The sequence below is a fragment of the Nesoenas mayeri genome, assembly GCF_963082525.1.
Source record: "Nesoenas mayeri genome assembly, chromosome: 4".
In the NCBI taxonomy this organism is placed as follows: domain Eukaryota; kingdom Metazoa; phylum Chordata; class Aves; order Columbiformes; family Columbidae; genus Nesoenas; species Nesoenas mayeri.
In genome coordinates, this window is record NC_137540.1 from 25,650,975 (window position 1) to 25,676,352 (window position 25,378).

General features: G+C 40.8%; 1 protein-coding gene across 1 annotated transcript in view; it reads left to right on the forward strand.

Moving 5' to 3' along the window:
- The window catches only part of ANTXR2 (ANTXR cell adhesion molecule 2), a gene marked incomplete at both ends in the record, with an annotated part of 117,664 nt that extends 95,067 nt beyond the window's left edge, over nucleotides 1-22,597 (forward strand). Inside the window, one exon of the mRNA XM_080344362.1 lies at nucleotides 22,559-22,597. Coding sequence (XP_080200488.1) covers nucleotides 22,559-22,597 — 39 coding nt within the window. The remainder of the gene's footprint in view (nucleotides 1-22,558) is intronic.
- Between the last annotated feature and the right edge of the window lie 2,781 nt (nucleotides 22,598-25,378).

The following is a 25,378-nucleotide window of genomic DNA, read 5'->3' on the forward strand; positions in this document are numbered from 1 at the left end:
ACTACCTGCACACCTTGATAAGCGGCTGCTGGCTGCAGGGTAGCAGACATCTAGGAGACCTGCTGATGCTCAGAAGAGCTGAAAATCCTCTGTGGTCTGTCAAGCCCTATGGCATGCCCTCATGCGGTCCAAAATGTCTGGGATTCCTTTCAACTATGGCTGTAGCTTGGGAGCACCGAGTTGCCAGCCTAGGTGCAAATGGTGTGTTAGTTCTCAGCTACAGGGGGACTGTCCTTCGCTGGTGGTGGGCTGAGCAAACCAAATGATTAAAATCATCCCACTTGAATATTTGAGCTAACAAACGTAATTTCTTAGAAGCAGCTCTGAAATTCTGCCTGCGTGTAGCTGCTAACACTGAATCTCTTACAGCATCTATGTGGCTATTTTGGTTAGGTGCTTGGTGATGGTTCCACATGCTGCTATGTTCTGTTGAGCTCCTGCTGTGTCTAGAGCACCATATTAAACCAGGACAAGCTCATGTCCACTTTTGAGATAATGTGTCAATACAGCTGGCTTCTTAATGCCTTACAGAATTAATGCATACAGTACAGGACATACTACCTGCTCTTTTTTCATACTTCTCTGAAACACAAGCTGGCCTCTTCCTCCTCCTGTCCTTTTGCATGTTGCCAGTCGCAGAGCAGCCAGGAGACAGAAACGTATGAGAAAGGAGGAGTCACTTGAAGACACTACTTCTGTGTCCCAGGAGGGGACACAGCATCCCATCTTGAAAACACGGTTACCACAGGTGGCATCACCTCACTGTGGCTGTATCTTGCCTGAGTGGGCTCAAAATGGGGCAGAAGCTTTTGCATCCCTTCCTCCTCTTCATGTTTCCTCATCATTTGTTATTATCTCTACTGTAGTGGAAGAATATCTACTGTATTTTCTTATTGTCACTTTCAGGTGTGCAATGATTTATTCCCATAGTCTGTCCCTGAATTAAAATCTTAATTAAGCTTAGGCCACTTTTTTCTTCTTTTTAATTAAGTATAACAAAATCACTTGTCTGTGCGAAGACATAAGAAAAAGATAAAGAGCAGAAACATTTTTTCCTGATCTGTATTTGTAGTAGTGAAAAGTCTTGGTGAAAATACCCTCTAAAAAAGATAGGAAAGATTTTTTTTCGTTTTATTAATGTTAAGAATTTATTCCTCCAAAAAAGTTTAAGGCTGTTATGCAGTCATACCCTATGTCTTCTACCCAAGGAATTCCTGATAAAGATTCAGTCTTCTTTCACTGAGATGGACAGTGCAACTGGGTGACCTGTACCTTAGGTAGAGAACAAATGCAAGTAGAAGCATTCACAGTGAAGGCTTTCCTTTTAACAAATACAACGTATGTCAGGTGGCAGAGTGCTATCTGACTGAAAAGGAGCTAGAGCCAGAGAGGTGGGGAGTGACTATACTAGGCCAAATCAGTAACACAATGCCAGTGTCCATTCTTCACATACAGATATATACCTCTTTACTTGCTTGCCCTCAGAAACTGCCAAGACCCCATGACATATTTCTAGTGGGGAGAAAACGATTGCCGGTACCCCTCTGTAATACCAGGTGCTGCTACTTCGTTTCCTCTCTGTGTTTTACTTGCTCATTAAGAAAAAAATAAGGGAGCATGGATGAGCACAGCTACAACTGGATTTTGCATTTAGGTCCTGATAAGAATGAGAAGTTACACACAAAACAATTCTGGCTATTCTGATTTGAAAAGCCCGTAACCACTGTGGTGTAGTACTTGAGGAAGGGGCTTGGCAGCCAGCTGAAAAGCCACCAGCCATCTTTCTAGCTCAGTGCATAGTCCATGCGTAGCTGTGTGCCCAGAGTTGTTCATCAGGACCAGCAGCTTTCTAGTCAGCTTCTTATCCGGGCTCTTACCATAGTAATAATAACACATTTAAACAGAGTGCTGTTGTACAGGAAACCGCAATAACTCACATAAGTATTTTCTTTGAGTGTTTCCTGGTGCTAGTCCCACACCTGACTTCTGTAGTTCTTATTTACTTTTATAAGACACCAGGAGATGACACATCGCAGTGATGTCTTTGATGCACATAACAAACACTGCTTCAACATAAAACAATAAATTGTAGTAAAATGCAGAATTAGTGGCAGATTTGGCCTGTGGTACACTACAAACGTCTGTCGTGGCTTTGCAGACACAACTAAAATTTTAAACAGGTTAGGTGGAAAGGGTGAGCTCAGCTGCTCATCCTCTGAATGTATTGCTTCTCCTTCTTGCTTATGTTACACACACAGCAAATGTTACAGATTACAGGGTTTTCCCCAAGCAAATTAGAAGTTTGTAATAAGCTCTCCTAAAATATCAAATGCTGCCAGCAGGGAAGTGTAAATACATAACTTTTAGCACTGAAGAGATTTTTGCTTGGTCTTCCTTCAACGTTACCCATTCATTTTACTCTTGCCTCAACTAGCCTCTTCAAAGGCCACAGTTTTGTGGAAGAAATGTAAACTCGCTGTTTTCTGGGAGACTACAGCTGAGTTAATGTACTCATCTGCAGGGAGGAATCTTTCCTAGCAAGTGCTTTCAGCTTTTGGAGATTTGGATTCAGCCAAAGCTTTTTATCTGGTTTGTGTTGTGTGGGTGTAGGATTTTCATGTAAGTTTACTTCTGACGTTTACTCTGTAATGCCACTTTATAATTCCTATTTGTTACAAAAGTCAGCTTCTGCATTTCATTAGTGTTTATAAAACATGTTATTAATTGGGCATTTATTAATAAATCCTAGGAAGAAACTCTCAAACCCTCATAAGTGCATGTTCTATGCCTTTCCCTATGGATACATGAGTTATTCCTTTTGCTTGAATCAGCTGTTTACTGAGCAGCTTTTTTTTAAAAAGCCTGTCTCTTTAGTCATAACTAAACCCATTTCCTTCCACATTAGCCTCATCATCCGAGTTTAATCTGCACTGTCCTTCGGGAGAGGAGGAGCTCTGGCATGTGATTGTTTTAATGTCCAAGTGGCAGACTTTCAAATATGCAAGCCCATCTCTGGGCTGACAGCTTACTCCAATTAAGGCTGACACTCTGTCCTTAACTCATCCTCTTGTGCGTAGGTATTGCAGCACATATGGTACGTAACATCATGTGCTAATCTGAGACCCCTGCTGTACCTTTGCATGAAAGGGAAGGGAGGGAAGAGGGGTAGGAATGAGTCTGGTCCAACTCTAACCTGATTTTATATCAGGGTGTGTGCACCAAGCTCCGTGGACATCCTCTGTCACACAGGCGTGTGTGGAAGAGAACCATCTGTCCCCATAAATTCCATCTCATCTGATGGAGAACGTACTTCCACGAGCAAATCTGACTATTTCAGTGCAATAGGACTGAGATTTTCAAAAAGGTTTACAGGATGTGAAGTGTTTCAGTGGGACTTGGAGACCAGGTTCTTCCGTAAATCTCTTGTTTAACATTTACATGTTGAGATTTTCTACTTAAGGGAACTTTTGGCATCTTTTACATTAATTTATAATGCTGTGATGGCTGGGTTGCAAGCACTGCAGGAAGACTGTTTATTTTAACAAGACTTGGCTTTGAAATAAGATTTGATTCAATATAGAGACTGACTACATTCCAATTTCTCCTATCAGTGTTTTTTTTTTAATAGATTTTACAGATGTATTTCCTAACAAAATTTTCCATTATCTTTACATTTTACATATTTATTACATGACACTGACAATATTTTGTACACTTTCCTATGTTAATGGTGTCTTAATGTAGCCCTGTGGATTTTAACAGGATTACTCAAGGAAAAAACCCACTTCATTGATGGCAGCTTCTGTTCTGTTAGCTGAGGTATTTTGTTCATACCATTCACAAAGTTTACAACTTTAAGGACTGTGGGAGCAAAAAAATGGGCCATTAATTTGTCCCTTACAGCAAGTAAGATTATATACTAGTATTCAGCTCTGAAACTTCAGTCAGTTTGCAAAGGTGTAATTAGAAAAAAGGATTTTTAGACAGGCGAAGTGGGGCTTAACATGGCTATTTCAGTAATAGCCATGTTACACACAAATGACAGACTTACATACACAAATGACAGACTGGCTTGATTGAATTATATTACAACTGGTACAGGACCACTTACTAACATGCCTGAGTCATTTAAAAATTATGAAAATCATGTAGCAGAAGTCAGCCCTTTACTAACTGCAGCTAAACATACGTAAGCCATTTTAAGACAGTTCACACAGCTATCTTTACTAATTTAACTACATTTGTTTGAAAAAATAAATTGAAATATGCAACTAATTACAATAATTAATCCTACCTTTTATTTTTGCAAGAGAATTTTTATTTATAAGTTTATAATTTAACAGTGTAGGCTTCTGGTTTATTATGGTTTCAACTAGAAATACCTGTCATCCTCATCAGTGACAGGATTTTAAAAAGGCACCAATCTACCCATATTATAATTAAATTCATGCTTAAGTATGTGTGTGTTTCCAGCTTTAGAAGATAATTGTGCACACCTCATTGCTTTTTACTTCTAAATGTTGCTGTGGTCATTTACCAGGTAATTTCAGAGACAAGTTCTAAATTACCGGTGATTTCATAAAGTTTAAAATATTCATACCTAGCTCGAGGATGACTGGGCATTTCCTCCTGCCCTTCCAAACAGCAAATTAAACATTCATGAAAAAGACCTGAAAGAATGGGAGGTGGGGGGAGGAATTACGTACTCTGAAGCGCTCTCAGGCAGCACATTTTCACAGTTTACCCTGCTGTATAACAAACAAGGTGTTACCATAGCAACAGCCACATAACTTCATTTTTATATAACAAATGACATACCTCATTTCCTTTCTTAAATTCACCAATTTGATTTATCACCGGATTGTAAATCTTACCTTGATTTAAACATACTGTACCATTTCTCTACTCTTAACTAAGGAGCTCTTTTTATTGGTTGTTATTTTTCTTTTTACCAATTAAAAAAATTAAATAACTTAGCCAACGATATTGAGATTATGAGCATGATGATAATTTCTTTCAAATTCCTTAAAACTTTTTTCTCCTTTTCTTGTTGACATTTCCAAGCATCCACTCAGGGAGAAACAAGTAGGCTTAGAGGCTAAGCCTATGTAAAATAATGGTGGCATATATAAAATAATTGGTAGTGCATTTCTTCACATCTCAGTACTGTAAGATGGATCAGCCATCTTGCTATGGCTAGACCTGGTTATTGCACATTCAAAACCTAGGATGCAGCTCTGTGCTGAATCTATATCACTCCCTGTACCAGGCAAGCAATGAGTACTTCTATATACCGAAGCAGAAGATCAATAAGAAAACCCTGCATATTCACAGATAGGGAAGTAAGAGAGAAAGTCCTCTAGGTCAGAAGGTAGGAACCTACATTTATGTCAGAAGGTGGTCATTTTAAATTTGTATCGGTGCAGTTTTTCAGTAGAGGCCAGTTGAAGTACTACCAAGTATTCAAAAGGCAATCCCTAAATCAAGTGGAGGGTCTTCCTTCCTTGACTTCAAAGCTGACAAGTCGATCCCAACCTCTACATGGCAATGCTCTGATGAACCTTATATATGCTGCAAATGAAGAACCAGATGTTTGCTCTCCAAAGCTCTGAAAAGTTAGTTTCAAAGTCTGAAACTGTCCTCAAGGGTGTTTCCTTCCCTGCCATGTGTTAGAAAAAAAAAAAATAATCAAAAACCAGAAGCTTTTTATAATGAAGCAAACATGTTTTTGTGGTGTGGGCTATTTTTTCAGTCTGCTGCTAGTTTTTAAATATAAAGTATAGCATATGCTTAACACGCAACATATGGAATGAAAGATAAAGCAAATCTTGAATTCCAAATATCATATTCTTAGTAGAAGAGATTCCACAGTGTGAAAGTGGTCATTCAGAACAAAACAACAAAAAATATTTATTATAGATAAATATTTCTAAAAGTAGCTCTAGTTCTTCTCTCATATATCCTGATGTAAATCTGACGCAAGAGAGTTCAAGATAGCACACAGTGTAAAGAAGAGAATGCCAGCACGTATTTTGAGGAATAGATCAGTTCAGTATGCCTGTAAGAGCATGTCTGAAAAACTGACCTTCATGCAACCATCCAAGAACAGCCACTATTGCTTTTATACCTTCTGTGTCCTCAGCAGACTGTGCTCCCCAAGCTCTTCCCTCCAGGGAATGGCTTCAGAAGCACAAAGTGAATCTTCGTCCCCTGTTTCAGGCTGGTCCAGGTGGGAATGGGTCAGTGACCCCCACGGTGGGTGAGTGGCCTGAGGGCCACGTGCCTTTCTCATGCACCACTGCCTCCAAAACCTGCTCTCAGCACTGCTGAAGCTTAATGGCTTCTCTTGTCCTGATGGAGCTGCTGCTAAGAGCTTACTATTGAAAACCATGTCCTGCTATACAAATCCCATAGCAAAAAGGCGGCACATACAGATTATTTTACCCTTATATTCCCACACACATTCCTGCCCCAGGAATGCAAACACCTAAGCAGCAAGCACTGGCATGGGAGGTGAGCCCATGAAGGAGACGTGCTGTATATGTGTGAATCACAAGCTCTACTCTACAATATCAGATCTCAGTAAAAATACACTGTGAATGGACCATGCAAACGGCGCACAAGTAAAACTGCCAACATTCCAACATCTTTTCTTGCTGAGAGGGTCTACTGCTAGGTCATCCCAATTTCAGAGAAAGTTTAAATTACAAGTAAGAGAGGGTTCCATCAGTTTTGGCACTGTCCAGGCAAACACAAAGATGAGACCTTCTTTGCAGCAGAACACTTGATTCATCAGCCTCAGTAGGAACTGGGTTCAGCTCAAAGGTGCCTTCTTAGCCCCTTTGCCAGAAGCTTGTGTACTCTTTCTCTAATAAGGGTCAGGCTGGGTAAGGCACATTATTTTTGTTGACAGACTGACATTGCACTGATTTAATGAAAGTAATTTTTAAGCCAGATAATTATCTTTTAAATTCATAGCAGATAGTTATGCTCATTTTAAGAATTCTTTCATTTGTATTTATATCTGTTCTTTGTATTTTTTAACCTACCTAGTTAGGACAAATTGATCCAAACTGCTATCAATTGAGAGTATGCACAAAAAGTTATTTTTGTTTGGTTCAGCAAAACTGATCTTAAACAAAAATATAGTAAAATGAGAAAATATTTGCCTTTAGTTCACAACCTCTTAAATGACCAGACCTTATTCAACTAGATGAGAGAGCTGCAGAGCTAGGAGCAATTTAACTCCTGATGCAGATGTAACTGTACTGAGTGGAACAAAAAAACAAACAAAAAAACCACCAAACCAAAACAAACACAAAAAACCCAGCCAACCAAAAAAACCCAACCAAACAGAAACAAAAAACAAAAAACAAAAAACCCACCCCTAAATATTGGAGGGGTGCTCAGGATGATGCCTGTCAGTCTGTGTCCAGAGACAGGTGTAGACAAACCTGGACCATGATGCTTTCATTGGCTTTGCCAGAAATTCCTTTCCCTGCATTGGCATTAAGACTTTCCTTGTCTCCCAGATAGACAGAAACAGAAGTTTCAGAGGCCCTTCTCTTGAAAATACCTATAGAGACATTGGGGAGAAGGAAGTCAAGGCAGCAGGGGGTTGAAGGTGGAGACTGCCTATGAAAGCATGGCAGTTGGGTACTGCTTGCTCCTCTGACACAGGTAGTAATAAAGCTTTGGTCTTTGCAAAATGCTTCGATTTCTCAGGAATTCTGGAAGAAGTTTATTATGCTGCTGCTTATCAGTATTCTCTGACTTGGAACAGGGAATAATGTTTGTTTATTATAACAAACAAGACAACAGACATTTAAAAGCTAGTAACAAAAGAAAATGCTCACCTCTTTCGAACCATAGCAGGCTATTTCACACAAATTTTTTTGACCAATAGATGACTCAGAATGGAAAGCAAAATGATACACCTAGCATGGTGACATCTGCATTCCTATATTCATTCAATATTGTAAATAACCTTCAATACTACCTGACAGATTAACGGCATCACTTTGCCCAAACTGAAACACGACGCAGTGTAAAAAGACCAATCCAAAACTATCCCTCAGACCGCAGTAGTTTTTTTCTCCTAAGTCTGGCCAGTTTGTCTTCCCTTTGCACACAAGGGTAGCAAAATTTATCTGAATACCACAACAGAGTGAAGCAGCTCTTATTTAGAGAGAAACACTCAGAAAGGACACAGCAGATTTCATCAGCAGTTAAAATGAGGAACATCAGTGCAGGTGTTTGTGCTCACCAGTGTCCTCTTCCCTGAGATCCATTAGTGCAAGCAGCAAGCATAAAGCTCTAGGTACCATCCTTACTGTCTCTCTGTCTCTCTTCCTCCCCCCTCTTTTTCTTTCTCCCCCCCCCCCTTTTTTTTTTTAGTGCACTTGCAGATAAATGCCAGTCATTTGGCCAGAGCTAACTCACAGAAGGTACAGCAGGCACAGATGGTACTAATGCATAAATGTAATCTAGCAAAAGGATGCCAACACCAACCCAGAAAAGGTTCCAAATAACTGCAGTGCACTTACAGGAATACAGTGATTGGCAAGGTGAAAGCTGAGATTTGCAAGAGCTTACTGTTCCCAAATCAACAATAGAAATTCTACAACAAATGAGCATATTTATTTATTAATTTATGAACTGCAGTTAATACCAAGATCTCTGGGCATATGTACAATAAAGACTCACCAAAACCCAAACTCATTATACGTATTACACCCATCAAAATAAAAGAAGGGAGAAAGGGTAAGGTGGAAACTGAAAAACAGAATAGAATCCAGTACCATGTACCCACTGCCCCAGGAGAATTGAGAGATGGGCTGTGCAGAGATGCTTAGAACTCAAGTGATCTAGACAGTGCCTGACAGCGACAAAAGCAGATCCCATTTGGGTAGCTCTGTAGAGCATATACATCCTAACCTTCCTCAGGATTCAGAGCACAACTCTACCCATACCAAATCCTTTTTCCAGTAGTAGCTAGTAATGTACACTTAGGAAAAACATACAGGGAAGAGAATACATGCAATTTGAGTGTGTCTCCATGGGACATTTCTCTTAGCTTCTGGAGAAGATTAACATCTCCACTAAGCACATCTGTAGCAGTGAGGAAAAAGTGAGAAAAAATATTTTTCCAATGAGGAAAATATATTTCAGAGAATGCAAAGTTCACCCCACATACCCCACTCCACAAGGAAGGAAAGGAGTGTAGTTGCTGAAGGACTTGAGCAATGTCTACTTACAGTGCACACATCCTAGACACTGCCAGCACTGCTTGTGATGGCCAGCTGCTTGGTAGTCCTGAACAGGAGCCTGTGATAGACACCACACTGTCATAATACCATCTGAGGACCAGCTTCTGATCTTATTTCCATGAGCTTTACACTGCTGACTTTAAAGGAACTCTTCCTAATTTACAGCAAGACAACGAGATCAGAACCAAAGCCTAAAAATTAAGCTGGTAACTGTGACACTATGACATCCAAGATAATTGTTAACAAATGCCTTTCTAGAAGGAAATAAGGAGTGTACTGCTAGTTGTCAAGCTAATCCAGGACAACAGTCTTTCCAAATTACAGACCTCTTGGTAAAGAATTACTACAGAAACCTGGTACATGTGTGCTTCCCACCCTATCTTGCTTGCTGGAGTAACTTCTTGTACAAGGAAAGCTCTTGCATTCCTCTCTTCCTCTGCTGGCTACCAGTTGATCCTTCCATTGTGCAAGAGCTCTGTTATTCAAAGGCTGCTCTGACCTGTGCTTGCCGCAAGTAGCTACAGTTCACCAGAGCACTGTGACTCCATGCAGTGCATCTCATCTATGGTCTATAATGTCCAAATCAGAAGTCATGATTTTAAAATGTATGCAAGGGGTGCAGACATGCAGCTCTCACTTGTAACAGTTTGCATTACTACACAGAACCACCAACTCCTAATTCAAATGTGAGACAGATACGGAAAAGCATAACGGCATTTTGTCTTTGTCCCCATTTAATAGCATCAGAAATAAGCACTTTTCATTGTAATGGACAAATTACAGCAGTATCTTTTCCTCTGTTCTCTGAACACAGTGGATTGTGGGACAATGGCTAGGGCTTCAACCAGTAATAATGCTAGCAACAACAGCAATAAATTAGCACTATTTGAAATATGCTTGACACAAATAATAGACATCTTTGCAAACTGAGAGCAAGGCAGACTGACAGAGATGTGTATGAACACGAATCAGACAGATTCATTCTCCTCTCATAATCCAGAAGGTCTAAATCAGATGGGGAAGATGCCACAGGAGAAAATATCTTACGTGGTCATTTTAATTGTGGTGTTGCATGAGGGTTTGCTTTTCAGCAAGGGTTTAGGCTGCCCCTTTTAACACTGCTCTGAATGGAAAATTGTTTTCTCGGGAGAGGGGTGGAGGAGGGATGTCCAAATATCTGTGACATTTATGATTTCTAATCCATTTGAATTAAAACAAAAGCCTAATGATGGTCTGTGGGGATTTTTCTGCAAGAGGGAGAGCTGACTCACTGATGCGTGCTCACCGTACCAGGGAAGCCAACATAAGTTGAGGGTGGGGAACAGCTTGGCATTTGCATTCTTTACTGGGTCCAGTGGCCAATGTCATTAATGCTGAATTCATTATCACTGTTAAGGATCCAGCTATCTGATAACACTGCACAGACTTCACTTGGTGAAGTGACAGCTGGATCACAGTGGCATCTAGAGGGCTGCTACATGCAGTGTGTGTGCAGGCATTTGCGTGGCAGAGCGAGAGCAAGATTCATGCTGAGGCTCTGTCTTTCCATCTACACAGCAATCTCAATCTAAGCAGTCACAACTGTAGTAGAGATGCACCATCCCACCATGCTAGGGGCTTTCTAGTCTTCCTCCAAAGAGAATCAACTTAAACCTTACCTGCCTCTTCAAATAGATGCACATTTTTCCACAGAATTTCTTAAGTGGATTTTTTTCCTCATCATAATTTTGTTATAATTATTTTAAAATACTTTACATAGCATCCTAAATACTATATAATTGGGATGACTTCTCTCATTACAAGTAATTATCATATGTCAGTCAGATACTGTAAAAATCAAACGGATCAGGTTTTTAGCTGGGGTATGAATTCCACATTATTGCTCTGCAGCAAGCTGAGAACATGACCCCTGGATGACTTATGGATTTTACAGCTGTAGAGTATCTGCTTCTTAAATATATGAGCTATCAGAAGAAGATGACATCTCTTCAGAAAAGTCTGGGTCAGAGAAGTCTATTAGGAAAAGGAGACTGGGGAGTATTCCTAAAGGAAGGAGATTTTAGGAGAGACTTGAAGGAACTTTCTTGAGTTGAGGTCATGACATAGGAGAAAAGGAGTTTGAAGAGAGTGCTTCTTCTGACAGTTATAGTTTATTTGTTGTTACCTTTGATAAATTGCATTCTTCCCATTTTGAGTAGTCGCACAGAAGGGAACAAGGAAGAATAATGGAGATGTTCGACTTTTGCTTTAGAGATACCATCTCTAGCAACTGTAAATTTTTTATATTCTTTGCCTTTTTAGATGAAAAACACCCCAAAGTGCCATGTTTTGATATGTGCTGGTTTTAGTGGGCTTAAATTTGGGCTCTGTTTCTGATTTTCTGAGGTTTAAAACATGATGCATCTAGTAGCATATATTTCTCTTTCTTTACTTCCTACAAAAAGATGCAGAGGACTCAAGGAATTATTTAGGATGTTAACAAGAGAAAACCATTTGGCACTAAAGATCAGGCTTGCTGTCAGTTTGGCCAGAGTACCCCCAACGTAAATGGGATCCCCGGTATTACTTATTCTTGACAAGGACTCATTGTACAAAGTTCTAGAGGAGCTCAAAGAGCCAAGATGCTCTGCAGAGAAATCCCCCCTCCTCTTAATTCAGCACCCCCACCCCACCGCAGCAATGCATGTGTACCTCAGAAATTAAGGAAGAACTCTCGAACCTCCACCTGGAAATGAGTGTTACAATCCCACTCCACAGGTTTCTCACTACAGGAGAGCAAACTCTCCCAGTGTCACCTCTGCATATCACTCTAGGGATGATGGGAAAAGAAATGTCCTGGTTATCATGCCCATGTGAGGGAGCGTTAGTGCTGTGTTAGGTGTGTGCTCGGATGGCTGCCAGGACAGAGATCACTTTCCCTCTGGCAGTGAGAACAAGCTTGATCTGCCTTCCAAGGCATAATTAGATCTGAAGGAGAAGAGCCCTCCATTGGCAGGCACTTGCAATGGGAAAACAATAATGTGTCCTTCCCTTCAGGAAAGAAGGGTCAAATCTCGGCAGGCCATGGTGTATTTCCAGGGAGGCAGAAGCACTGCAAGTGAGGGAGGTTTACTGCCCAGGGGTCAGATGGAGAGCACTGGGCCCTCGCTCCAAAGAATCTGTGGCAGAGAAACAGGGGCTCTCCAGGCCATTTCCACATCCCTTTCTTTTGCATAAGCAATGCTTGCCTTGTACGAGGAAAACAACAAACTCCTGCCCTCTAGAGACAGGAGACCTCCAGCTCTGCTGAATAAAATATTTGCCACAACCTCCTTTTGAAGCAGATGCTACAAATGCATCCAGTTTTATTCTTCCCTAAGGCCCACACAACCGGCTCAGCAGCTCATCACACTCTCTTCTCCCAGACCTGGAAGGCCAACTCGCAGGAGAAGCAGCTTGTCACAACCACTCTTTTTCAAGGCAGTAGTTTATTTGGAGAACTGCTTAATAAAGCAGTCAGAGAAAACTTGGCAAAGAATGATAAATCCCTCCCATTACTAAAACCTGTCTAGGCAGGATGGCAAATGTTCATGCTAGTTTGAGCACTTGTTTCTCTTCTCTTCCCTGGCTTTCTGCATAGCTCTGCAATCCACTCCCCTTCTTGTCCTTCTCTGAAAACTGGTCAGGGTAAGAGCTACCTCTCTGTTTATATAAATTATGGAGTGACTGGCACTCGCTCTAACTGATTGTCTCCTCTTCTTGAGCAGCCCCACAGACAGTAAGTCTGTGCAGATGCAGGTGTGTAGCTGTACAGTGCCTGTGCTGCTCATGTTTGACTTCATTAACAGGAATTCTGTGTGAATGAAGCTTTTCGGGTTACTCTCTGGAAGTTTTAACTTGGAATTTCAAAGTAGGGAAAACAGTCTTGAAAGTCTACCCCTCCATTTTTGCTCTCAAGTATGAGAGTCTTGGCAGAAGCACCCCTTTCAGTGGCACATAGCATAATGAGCTACAAAATCCCTTCACTCCTGGGTTTCACAAGATTACACCACTGGTAAACGTGTATTTCGAAGATTTTGTTTGCTGTAGCAACTGTGCTAAAATGTCCATATGTCCAGTTACAAAATAAGCATTATTAATGGGGTGAAAAGCTGTTCTTAATAGCATTTTCTCACAGCTGCCTGTGTACTAAAAATACTACAGATAATACCCCTTGATTCCTCACTGCACAAGTATTTTCATTTATATCTAAGCAAAGTGTGAATGAAGCTGATACCAAGTCGTGCCAGATCACAACAGAACAGCAGAATTCTACATGCGCACACTTGCTCTCCATCACTGAATGCTTTCTCCAAAGATTTAGCAAATTACATCAAGACAAGATTTACCAACACAAATGCCTAAATCACAAGCACTTGAAAAAAAACCCACAAAAAATAACTTAGCAACTTTGTTCAACAGTAGTGGACTGCTGAACTGAGACTATATCAGATATAACATATAAATAGGTTTAAGATACTGGCAGGGCTTCTCCCCACAAATTCTTACTGCATAATACTTGTATGAAGCGAAAACTTTGATGCGATGGCTACAACTGAGCTGTATATTTTCCTGCAAGAAATACTTATCTAACACAGCTACTACAGACTCTTGGCCATTCATGATGCATTTTATATATTTATATAGCATCTTTAAAATACCTATTTTGAACCCATTACTGGCAGTTTTGTTTTTTTGACCTAAACTCTAAAATACAGTGTTTATTTGGTGCAGAAAGACAGGAACTGTTTTTTAGAAGAAGTTAGTCCTGTCCTTTTCTGCACCTTCACTTGCTTACAGTTAAAGCAGGACTGAGGGATTAAAGGTGGCTATGAAGTCAGACTCAGCTACCAATTTACCTGTAATTGTGCTGGCACATTCTCCTCAAAGCAGACATGTTTTAAGGCAGATACTGCCAGTTTTCATTGTGAAACTACTGTTCTTGAAACTCAGATTATGTGACTTTTGAAAGTTGACCTACAGGACTTTTAGAATGCTTGGAAAGATCATGAGGTTCACACACACATGCTAAGGAGGCCACACTACATAAATATGGGGATAATAAACAAGTTATATATATGCCTTTCCACTTATCTCAAGTTACTGGCAAAAATTGCTAGAGTGAAAAAAAAATCTTTCTTAGGGTAAAAATACATAGCACCATTCATCTGTAGGTTGTTTCTTTTTATTATGTGGTTGTTATTTTAGGAAGATTTTTGAGCCCACCCACTGTTGTTCTTGGGGTTCAGAGCTTACTTCATCTCTGTCAGTGATATTTCAGCCATCAATTAAGTAATTCTGGGGGAAAAACCTCCTCAGGAAGCCCTAGAAATGAGCCTGATGTCTGCAGCAGTAGTGAGGTGTAGTAGTAACGTCAGTTCAGGATAATTCCTCTAAGAGGAATTGCTGGTCTATTCCATGAAAAATGCTATTTCCAGCAGTGTATAGCACTACAAGTAATCTTTTTCCAGGTGCTAAGTTTCCCCCACCATAGTGTGCTTCAGTAATGCTGACTGAGACTTCTTCACTTGCAACTTTTGCAGCTGCCTAACGGTGCTGCCTCAGGATGGCATCTAGTGAGCCTGGAGCCACCGAAATGTGTGGTGGGTGGTCTTATGCAGGTAATAAAGGAGACATATACAAGGACAGGCAATTTAGACAATTTAAAATTATTTTGCTCCATATAAAATAGCCATGCTGGTAGCAGCACCCTTCTGCAGAGACGAGGTTTCAGCAATAAGGGGTTGGCAACAGACCACACAGGTTTCTGTTGACAGAAGTGTAAAGCCTATTCCACATTCTTAAAATGTTCTGAGCTTCCGGGGTCTCTGGGACAAGGGATTACCTGATAATCAAGGACAAAGAGCGAGCATGAGAAAGAGAGATCTGAGTTTAAATCTCTGAATGCTATGTAGAGCTGCACTGACATGGGTGGGTTAGCAGCTCTTCTCCAAAGTAAACATATAAATCAGTTATCTTGGAAAAAAACCCTATATGTATTTAAACTTAACTTCAGTTGTATGCACCAGCTTGTCAATGGATATTTATGAGGCAAGCGTAATATTATAATGGTTATAGCAGTGAAATACATCCCAAGCGGGGAGCTAGTAAAGAAGTGCACGAATATTAATGCTGGTAGAATTTTAATGCCCAGGAGATGGGGGCAAGGTGACACTAGCTCTAGTTAATGTTGCTTTTGTGGGCTGCAGCGAGGGAAGATCACTAATATCCCTTTCAGAAGGTTGTAACACAGCAGGGCTTGGCTCCTGAACCCGACACTGGTGTGTTGGCACAAGCTGCTGTCTTGTTCCACTCTGTGGTAAAAGGTTCTGCTGAAGGGAAGTGGTGGGATGTTTTCAGAAAGGAGATATCCACTGCCATTCAGCCCTTGTTATGGGACTTTGGGGAAGGTGGTGCCAATGCTGGCATCTCAGTGCCTTATTTGCATCCCTACCAGCCTTACGTCTTTAAAAGGCCCTTTTATTGTCACCATCGGCCATAAGTGTGCAAGTCAGGAGCACACACAGGAGTTTATTATCCCCAGGAAGCTCTGTATTGGGAGTTAATGATTCTAAAGAGCTTTGGAAAGCAGGAAATTGCCTGCTCTCTTGCATTAGCAAAAACAAAAAGGAATACACTGTCCTGTCCTTCACTGAAAAGGATGAATACCCCAAATTTTGACTCCTTATAGGAAGGCAAACTGCTGGCTGGGCCACATGAAAATAAAGTGTAGGAAGTAGAATGAAGTAAACTAGATTCTCGTCTGATGATCCTAACTGCACCAGCATTCTCAGCAGAATGTAGTGGAGAGCTGTTGTGAGAAGACAGCTTTCTAGGGAACAACAAATCTAGGCTAATAGGGGTGCACTGATCACAGAGATGAAAGACACTCTAATAATGCTTCAAAGACAGGGCCAACATAAATGACATTGCTAAATACTTGTCTCTGGAGTGACATTATCTTAAAAGTCTATCCTTCCTCACAGCTACGTGGGCACTTATCAATCGTGCTGGAAAGCACAGACCTCATGTGTGCCATATAAATGACAAATCCCAAAAGGGTATGGTCTCTTTATGGGGACTCTGCAGCTGGGGGTAGCAGCACATGATTCTCAGCTTCTGCTGGTATGTCAGTGACAGACAGTGGAGGATCTTGATTCTCTGAGACCAAAATGAGCCAATCTTTTATGAAATTTTATAGGGGGAGACACAACTGTTCTGGACTCCAGTCACTCCAGTCTTCAAAAAAGGCAAGAAGGAGGACCCGGGTAGCTATAGATCAGCCAGCCTCACCTCCATCCCTGGGAAAGTGATGGAATAACTTATGCTTGCTGCCATCTCAAGGCATATCAAGGATAAGAGGGCCATTAGGGGCACTCAACAGGGCTTCATCAAGGGGAAGTCATGCTTGACCAACCTCATTGTCTTTTATAAGGACATAAACAGGTGGATAGATGACGGCAGAGTGGTGGATGTGGTCTACCTTGACTTCAGTAAAGCATTTGACACAGTCTCCCACAGCATCCTCACAGCTAAACTGAGGGAGTGCGGTCTGGGTCATCAGTAGTGGGGTGGACTGTGAACTGGCTGAAGGAAAGAAGCCAGAGAGTTGTGGTCAAAGGGGCAGAGTCCCCCCTAATGGGGTTGGAGTCCTGTATCTAGTGGAGCACCTCAAGGATCAGTACTGGGGCCAGTATTATTCAATATATTCATCAATGACTTGGATGAGGGACTAGAGTGCACTATCAGCAAGTTTGCTGATGACACCAAGCTGGGAGGAGTGGCTGACATGCCAGAAGGCTGTGCTGCCATCCAGCGTGACCTGGACAGGCTGGAGAGTTGTGCAGGGAAAAATTTAATGAAATATAACAAGGGCAAGTGTAGAGTCTTGCATCTGGGCAAGAACAACTCCAGGTACCAGTATAAGTTGGGGAATGACCTGTTGGAGAACAGTGTAGGGGAAAGGGACCTGGGGGTCCTGGTGGACAACAGGATGACCATGAGCCAGCACTGTGCCCTTGTGGCCAGGAAGGCCAATGGCATCCTGGGGTTTATTAGAAGGGGGGTGGTTAGTAGGTCAAGAGAGGTTCTCCTTCCCCTCTACTCTGCCCTGGTGAGACCACATCTGGAATATTGTGTCCAGTGCTGGGCCCTTCAGTTCAAGAAGGACAGGGAACTGCTGGAGAGGGTCCAGCGCAGGGCAACAAAGATGATTAAGGGAGTGGAGCATCTCCTTTATGAGGAAAGGCTGAGGGAGCTGGGTCTCTTCAGCTTGGAGAAGAGGAGACTGAGGGGTTATAACATCATTAATGTTTATAAATATACAAAGAGTGAGTGTCATGAGGATGGAGCCAGGCTCTTCTCAGTGACAACCAATGGTAAGACAAGGGGTAACGAGTTCAAACTGGAACACAGGAGGTTCCACTTAAATATGAGAAGAAACTTCTTCTCAGTGAGGGTAACAGAGCACTGGAACAGGCTGCCCAGGGAGGCTGTGGAGTCTCTGGAGACATTCAAAACCCTCCTGGACACATTCCTGTGTAACCTCATCTAGGTTAATCATCTCCAGGAGAGTACTGCCTCTCATTCTCATCCCTCCACATTTTGAACCTTTTTTTTTGCTGAACAGTGTGTCTTCCATCTTAGTACTTCAGAAGTGGAAGAAAACCCAGCTCAACAGTTTTAAATGGCTGACCAGGACATAAAGTTTTATGGTGGTACATGTTTGCAGCTTTAAACCTAAAGAACAGAAAGTCTGCAGTTCAGTTTAAAAGAATGCAGCAGAGAAGCAAAACCTAATTTACCCTCTAGATCACACAGGAGCTACCCAGTGAATATCGGTACAAAGCTCGGAATGTGGCAGGTCAGCTCTGGCAGAGCAGGAAGCGGGCTTGGCTCCAGAGGAGCCTGGTAACTTCTCCCCACTGCCTCCACGAAGAGTCCAGTGGCATATTACAGGATCACTGGAAGGTGGCATGTGTTTGCCCACACATGCACACGTACAAATTAAAGTGCTTTTCATACCTATCTCGCCAACATCAACAGATGAGTTCCAGGCTTACATCAGAGTGTGGTCCAAAAGGTATCCTCCTCCAAATGCCGAGCGCTCTGTTCCAGCAGAGCTGTACAGCCTCACACAAGGTCGTGCTGGAGGAGGAAACATGACTGTTTCTGCAGGCACCTCTTGGTGCCTTTTGAGGGGGACATTACCAGACCCTGATGTGCATTCCAGTGTGAGCATCTGTCTCCCTTGAGATTATGTGCCCTGCAAGGAATTTAATTTATCCTGTTATCCCTGTAGCTTAAACTCAGTCAGATATGCAAGAATTTAAGAAATGGCTTTGATGTAATATAGATGCCATATTCTTCTCCTGCAGTACCTGTGGTTCATCTTCGTGAGTTAAGAGTTGTGTTTTTTTTCTTTTGCATGTGGTACATGGAGACAACTCCCACATTCCACATGGAGATCCCAGAACACTTGCATAACTCATTTTTTAATTACTCCAGTCCTAAACCACTAATTTAGTTCAATTTTATACTGACTCCATGTTGGTATTGTTAAGGTTTATGATGCAGTGATTTATAAGGCATGATACAACTGATTTCAAATTGGTTGTATTGATTGTTTAATTGAGTATGGTACATGAGTGTAACATTAACTCACCAAACTGACAGATCATGACAATGCCGCTAGGATGGTAATTAATCGGTGTAATTAGTTACATAGAACAAGCATGTTTTAATTGTGAAGGCAAATAATAGACGGATGAATCTACTGTTTAGTAAATAGTGCTTCTAGTGAAGTAAATAGCCCTTTTTATAAAGTTCAGATTAACCAGAAGAAAAATTTAATATTCTGTTTCTAAAAGCTGATCCTAATAATGAAAGAGATGACTTACACAAGTATGCATCTTTTTCCCAAAACCAACTTGCATGAATACTGTGATACTCATTACATCACATATGACCCAGTTTTCAGTTGATGAAAACCTACAGTTCATGTGAGTTTGATCTGGAGTGATAAATCCTTAACAGAACTGAAAATTAGTCTTTTTACTCTTGGTCTATTTCCTTTTGCCCATCTAGAATGTGAATGGTTTTAAATCTCCTCACACTACTTACAGCGTACTTTTTATTATCTATTGTTGTCTGATACTGACAGCAAATGGTATTTTGATAGCTGGTATTTCTTAGGTGCTCTGAGATTCTCCCATTAATGGTGTTTTGTAGGTAACAGAATTTGGGGGCACCATCAGAATATTTAGCTGAGCTCTAGTGAAAAAGAGAGAAATGTTCCTTCCTGTGGGGGAGCTCCTGTAACCTGCTTGGCGCTGGAACACCTCAAGGGTGAAAGGGAACCAAAACCCTAACAGATGACACCGTAAGAAAATAACTACGGAAAAGCCTTCACAACCCCCCAAGCTCTATAGTGTCTCACTTTAATGTTATCGCTGAAGTAAATATTTTCCTCTTGCTTACCTTTTGCTAAGAAATCATAATATGAAAAGTATATATGGTAATTGTGCAAGTTAGACTTAAACTGCAAGCATGATAAAAGCTCAAAGGCCTTTATGTTGGCTTGAAAGCCACTACTTATGCATTACATGTGTAGGTATTGTGAAACCATGCACCTTGTCACATCCCATTACCTAAAGGCAAAAGCTGTTCTCTACTATGCCAACACGCAGTATTTACCGTTCCATTAATGACGCTACAATGTTCCTCACCTTCTCATTAAATAACACTTTCAGTGTATTTTCCAGTATCCTGATTTCAGTTCTGTCTTCTGTGAGTATTAAATTGCACACAAAAAATTACTTCTTTTATCAAAGGCCTTGTTTTCATTTGAAAGACCTAAAAATACACTCAGACCCTGTTAACACACTGCACTTACTGACTTCCTGCAGTCAGACCTTGAAGAACTTGTTTTTCTTCCAGTGATTATTTTAGATTCAGGTGAAGCACTGAGCCACTCAAATGCCTTCTAAATGAAAACTGAATGCAAACACCAAGATGAATAATAGTCAGATCTTTTGCCCAAAATGCATATAAATATATGCACTGGTAACTTGTTTAAATAATGGTGGGAAAGCTACAAACAAAGTTTAAAAGTCTGTAACATTGGGTAAATTGTAGTATTAATTACATCATCTGAGAACTATTGTGATTCCCCCATTACCTGTTTTCCACTGTTGTTCTGAAGAGTGTTGGTTTTCCATTGTGGCATTAACTTGGATGTAAACATCCTTGCTGTCAGTGTTTGTTTAACATTAACTCTGTTGCCAGAAGTGTTTGAGTTGCACAGCATTTCCAGATTTTATGCTCTAGAAATACTTTGCTTCTACCACAATTCATTTTGATATGCTTACTTAAAATAAAGACAAAAACAAAACCCCCAAACAACAAAAACCCAGCACAAAAGAAATCCCCAAACCGTAACAAAACAAGGCAAATGGAAAGGTGCATAAGGATGTACAGACATATTATCATTTGCCTTTAAAGGAATATCTTTACATCTCTTCTGCATTTATATGCACTTCTGGTTCATCTCTCTGCATCTCTTCTGCATTTATAATAACAGATGGTAGCAGCTAGAAGTTACTACAACTACTGTACCCACTTATTCACCACTTTTCTATTGATCATACAATTGCCAGAAGTAGAATCATTAGAAGAGTATTAGGAAAAATCTTCCTGCATCAGAACGCTGCCCCTTCCATGCCAGTCAAGGGCAGGTGCCAGCTGAGACCTGCCAATAATGCCAAATAACACTGTGTGAAATCATCTGCCCTCTTAACCAGTAAAACATTTAGATAATAAATGAAATGATAATAAAATAAATAATAATAAAATAAATAAATGAAAGGAGCATGAAATTCAGCTCTAATTTCCTATGATAATGCCACTTTTAAGAAGAAAGCAGTAATTTTACCCGCAACCATGCATCTTTAAAAAGAAAATACAGATTCAAAGGTTAAGAGCAGCTGCATATTCCAAAACTTGCTATCATCGTTGCTATCCAGTTAACTTGCTATCATCGTTAGAAGTTCTCTTATAAATTGCTTCATAGACAGGATAATTTCAAAGTCCTCAAGCAGAAATTGAAATAAACAGAGAACAGAAAACAGGCTCAGCTTTTTTCCTTTTGTGGAGATTTTCAAGTAAAGGCCCTGTAAACTCTGAAACCTGCACCCCTGCACATCTCTGAACATCTCCCACACAGGACAGAGAGAACCATTTGTAATAGATTTTATGTTACACAGCCCACTCAAATGGAGAGACTCGGTAATTAAGAACCTCACACCAAAACACTGAATAGTGGTTGGTGTTCACTAATCATATCCAATGCATTTTCATACAAGTACCTAATACTTCCATGTAGTATCTTGGAGAATTACTTTCTCTGGGTGGAGAAGTCCTGAACAAAGTCTTGATGTAAGCTGTCTTGTTCCATCACAGAAAGAAAAGGTATCACTGCTAAGGCCAGAAGAGCTGTTTGAAGAGAGAAGCTGTTGTGCTGGGAGCACAGCCTACTTCCAAAACTGACCATCAGTTTGGAGTTTGGGCATTCAAATAAGCTCCGTGAAGTGACTGGCAATCTTTCACTGCTTATCCCAAATTAATAAAAAAAGGTCATGATTTTTGCCAGTGGATTTGTTTCATGTTCAGCGACACCAAAAGCTGTCAAGATTAATCTGGGACCATTTATGGGAGAGTGGTATTTATTTGAGTATGGCACCAAGAGAAACTGCTTTTCCTTTTAGTGCACAGTGATTTTAAGTGCATAAGAACAGATTTTATAGATGTAGAGCTTGGGTTATTGCAAATAAAATAAAATTTCAAATCAGCAGTAGCTCTGCTAACAAAGAGTTACATCTATCTGTGCTGTACTGCATGAGGATTTGGCTTGAGGGAGATCCTTGGGGAGTATCTCTCTTTGCCATGATCTTCCTTTTCCATGTTGAGACAGGTTTGAGTTTGCTCACTACTCAGATTTGTAAATTATCCTCACAGAAGACCTGAGTGTTCAAAATGTGTCTTCTGTGTCATCGCTGCTTTCCTAACATCATAAATTTGTAAGTCAAATGTAGTGCCTTACTCTGGGTAATTTCCATTAATTCATACAAGGTTTTTCATGAGTATGTTATTTTCATAAACATCTGAATTTAAATTACAGTCCTTTTCTAGCATATAATATTCAGCATTTGAAAATTTTGGTTGCATTTATTACTCCGCCAATAAGAGTTTCTGTCTTTCCCACCTCCCCTCAGGGTCGATGTATCAACTTCACCCGAGTTCAGTCTCAGTGAAGGAGAAGACGACGATACAAGGAGGAAAGACAGCCACATTGACACTTTTCAACCAAGCAGAGAGAATCATGCACTTCCTCGCCTTTCTTGAACCATCTTCAAGCCTGAACTTAGATGGTTTCTGCATTCCCCACTTCCAGGAGCCAGCACTGCTGCACCAAGCTCATGTGTTTCACCCCAGTATGTTAATACTCAGTGATTTGCAACAGCAATGAGAAGCATTGACTTGCATGCCTATGCTTTTATAGAAACCTAAGGGAGAGTACAGACAACCAAAGATTATGACGTTTTCCTATTTTTGTAATTTTCTAGTTTTTTAAGGACTACAAATTCTCAGGACCTAATGTGCTTTTCGCAGAGATGCAAAGATGGCACTTATTATTTAATTAGGGACCACTAGCCAAAGGCAGAGGATAAAAATTCCTAGCAGGCTAAGCAACTGCTAGAGATGACTGCCTTACAGCCATGTCAGATCACAAAAGCCTTCTGAGTCTCTCATCGCATCGTGCCTTACGGGAACCTTCTGACTGAAAATCTTGTCATTCTAACACTGAAAAGTGCACACGCATGACAAAATGTAGACAGGATGCCTCAAGGTATTGGTAGCAAGCAAGACTTTGCCCTTTAGTTTTTGAAGACACCTTTCTTTCATTATGCACCCGGGACAGGAAGAAAATTAACCGAGCGTTATTCTACGGGAAGACAGCCTGTAACCAGAGATTTTGAGCAGAGTTTGAGGGACTGATGCTTCAAGACCTTGACACTGTGGCTGGTGTTTTTTTCCCCCTTTCCTGCATTCAGAGTTCAGTAGCGCATAAAACATTATCATCTACAAACATACCTAGCAGTAGTAGGCTTATGTTGGTGGCTTTTTTTTTTTTTTTTTAAGATTAAATAAGCAGTAGTCACTAAGCTGGTATCTCAGGGTTCCCCCCGCCCCCGAATCTCCAAGGGCTCTTCAGAGTCACAAGCCAGCAACTCTCTTTGCATGAGAATTTCAAAGTTTAATTAATATAATTAAAGGCAACAGCAAGCAGCAGCCTGTGAAGATTTTGCTCATCTTTTTTATGCCTTTTGACATTGAATGACCTATTACTGTATGTGCATTACTCGGTTTTCAAGGGGGCACCGAGCATTGGTTAAAATTCTGCAGTGGAAAAAGACCTCCTTCCATCAATTTAGAAATTAAATTTACAGGAGCACCAGCCATCACAAAACATTGACAATGTATGAATTATAATTTTTTAGAAAAACCAGTGTTGTGTCACGTTGACGATGCCAAATTATGTTAGCGTGAGCGGAAACACTGTGGGGGAGGAAGGAGGGAGCAGCTGAAGAAAAAGGCTCAAATGATCCAGTCACTTTCGATACTGTACTTCAGATGCAAAATGGATATTCGAGTCGAAACCTGACAAAGCGCGCCCGCTTTGATGGGAACTGGTATAGACAATGACCAGTGGCTGGGTCAGTGGGATGTCTCTCTGTGAGCAGGGAGGCTTATCAAATGACACTAAAAATAAGTTCAACAACCATCACATTGGAGGGGAAAAGGCGAACATTTCACATTTGGTGGGCATGAATGTGTACAAGATGGAAAGAGCAATGCGAAGCATCCTAGTCTAATTATCTCCTTTGTGCTCTTCATTGAAATTGCAAGGGACATAAATAATTCTTTTGGTCAATGTCCAAATTCATGGCACTGCCCAAAGAAGCCTTTGCATATATCCACTCGCTTACATCTTTTGCTTGAGTTTATTTATGTTACTGGTAGCCTCATCAACAGCCACGTGTGCACATTAGACTATAAATAAAATTATTATCTGAAGTTTCAGCGATCATTTTCTCCTCCTTCTTCTTCTCCCCTCCAGCCTCTCATCCTTTTCACAACTTACACCTTCATTTTGCCAGCTATGCGGTCACCCTTGATATCAGCTTCAGAAGATGAACCACCTTCCTGCGGCACCACGTGGCGTGCCTAGAATTCCTGTCACAGCCTAACTCGGGGGTTTCTGACTCTTCTACAGTGACTGAAAATGTGTCAGACGCTGGCTTGTACAGTATGCAGCATCAATCATGTAACGAGAACAATAAAGTGCCCACAGAGATTGCTTGTTGCTACTGCGTGGAGCATGATCGCAGTTCTGTACCACTGGCTGTTGGCTGGGGATGTTTCAACACAGTTGCGTACAAAAGGCTGGTTTTATCCACAAAGCCCAAGTGCCAACAAGTCTTTGGTTTATTTCAGGCCATTGATTTAACCTCTGTGTACTCTCCAGCTTAACTCGAGATGAAGAACCAAAATTACATACATCTCTGAGACATAGATGAGGTTCTGCACCACTCCAAGATACTGAGAGAGTACAGGTAGAAACACTGATCTCATCAGACACAAAGTTAAAATAAACTCTGCTCCGTTTTACTTATTTTTCCACCATTTTTAATGTAAATGCAACACTTCTTTTGCAATCTCTCTAGAATTGTTGGCTTGCATATTGGGCAGCATGTTGCATAACAGGAAAAAACGCAGATCAAGAGGATTTTTTTCCCTCACATGTATGTGCTGTCTCTCAAAGAACATTTCTAACAAACAGAGCCACAGAAACATAAATCTACCAATAATATTTTCTCCTGTCTATTGTTATTCATTAAAAACTGCGGAACACACAATTTTTCGCCGAGTGGTTGATACCAAGCAAAAACATATTTCAGGTATCTACATTGATTTTCCCTTCTAATTGTCATGATTCTACAGTATGTTACACTTTTCATTTAGTTGAAGAT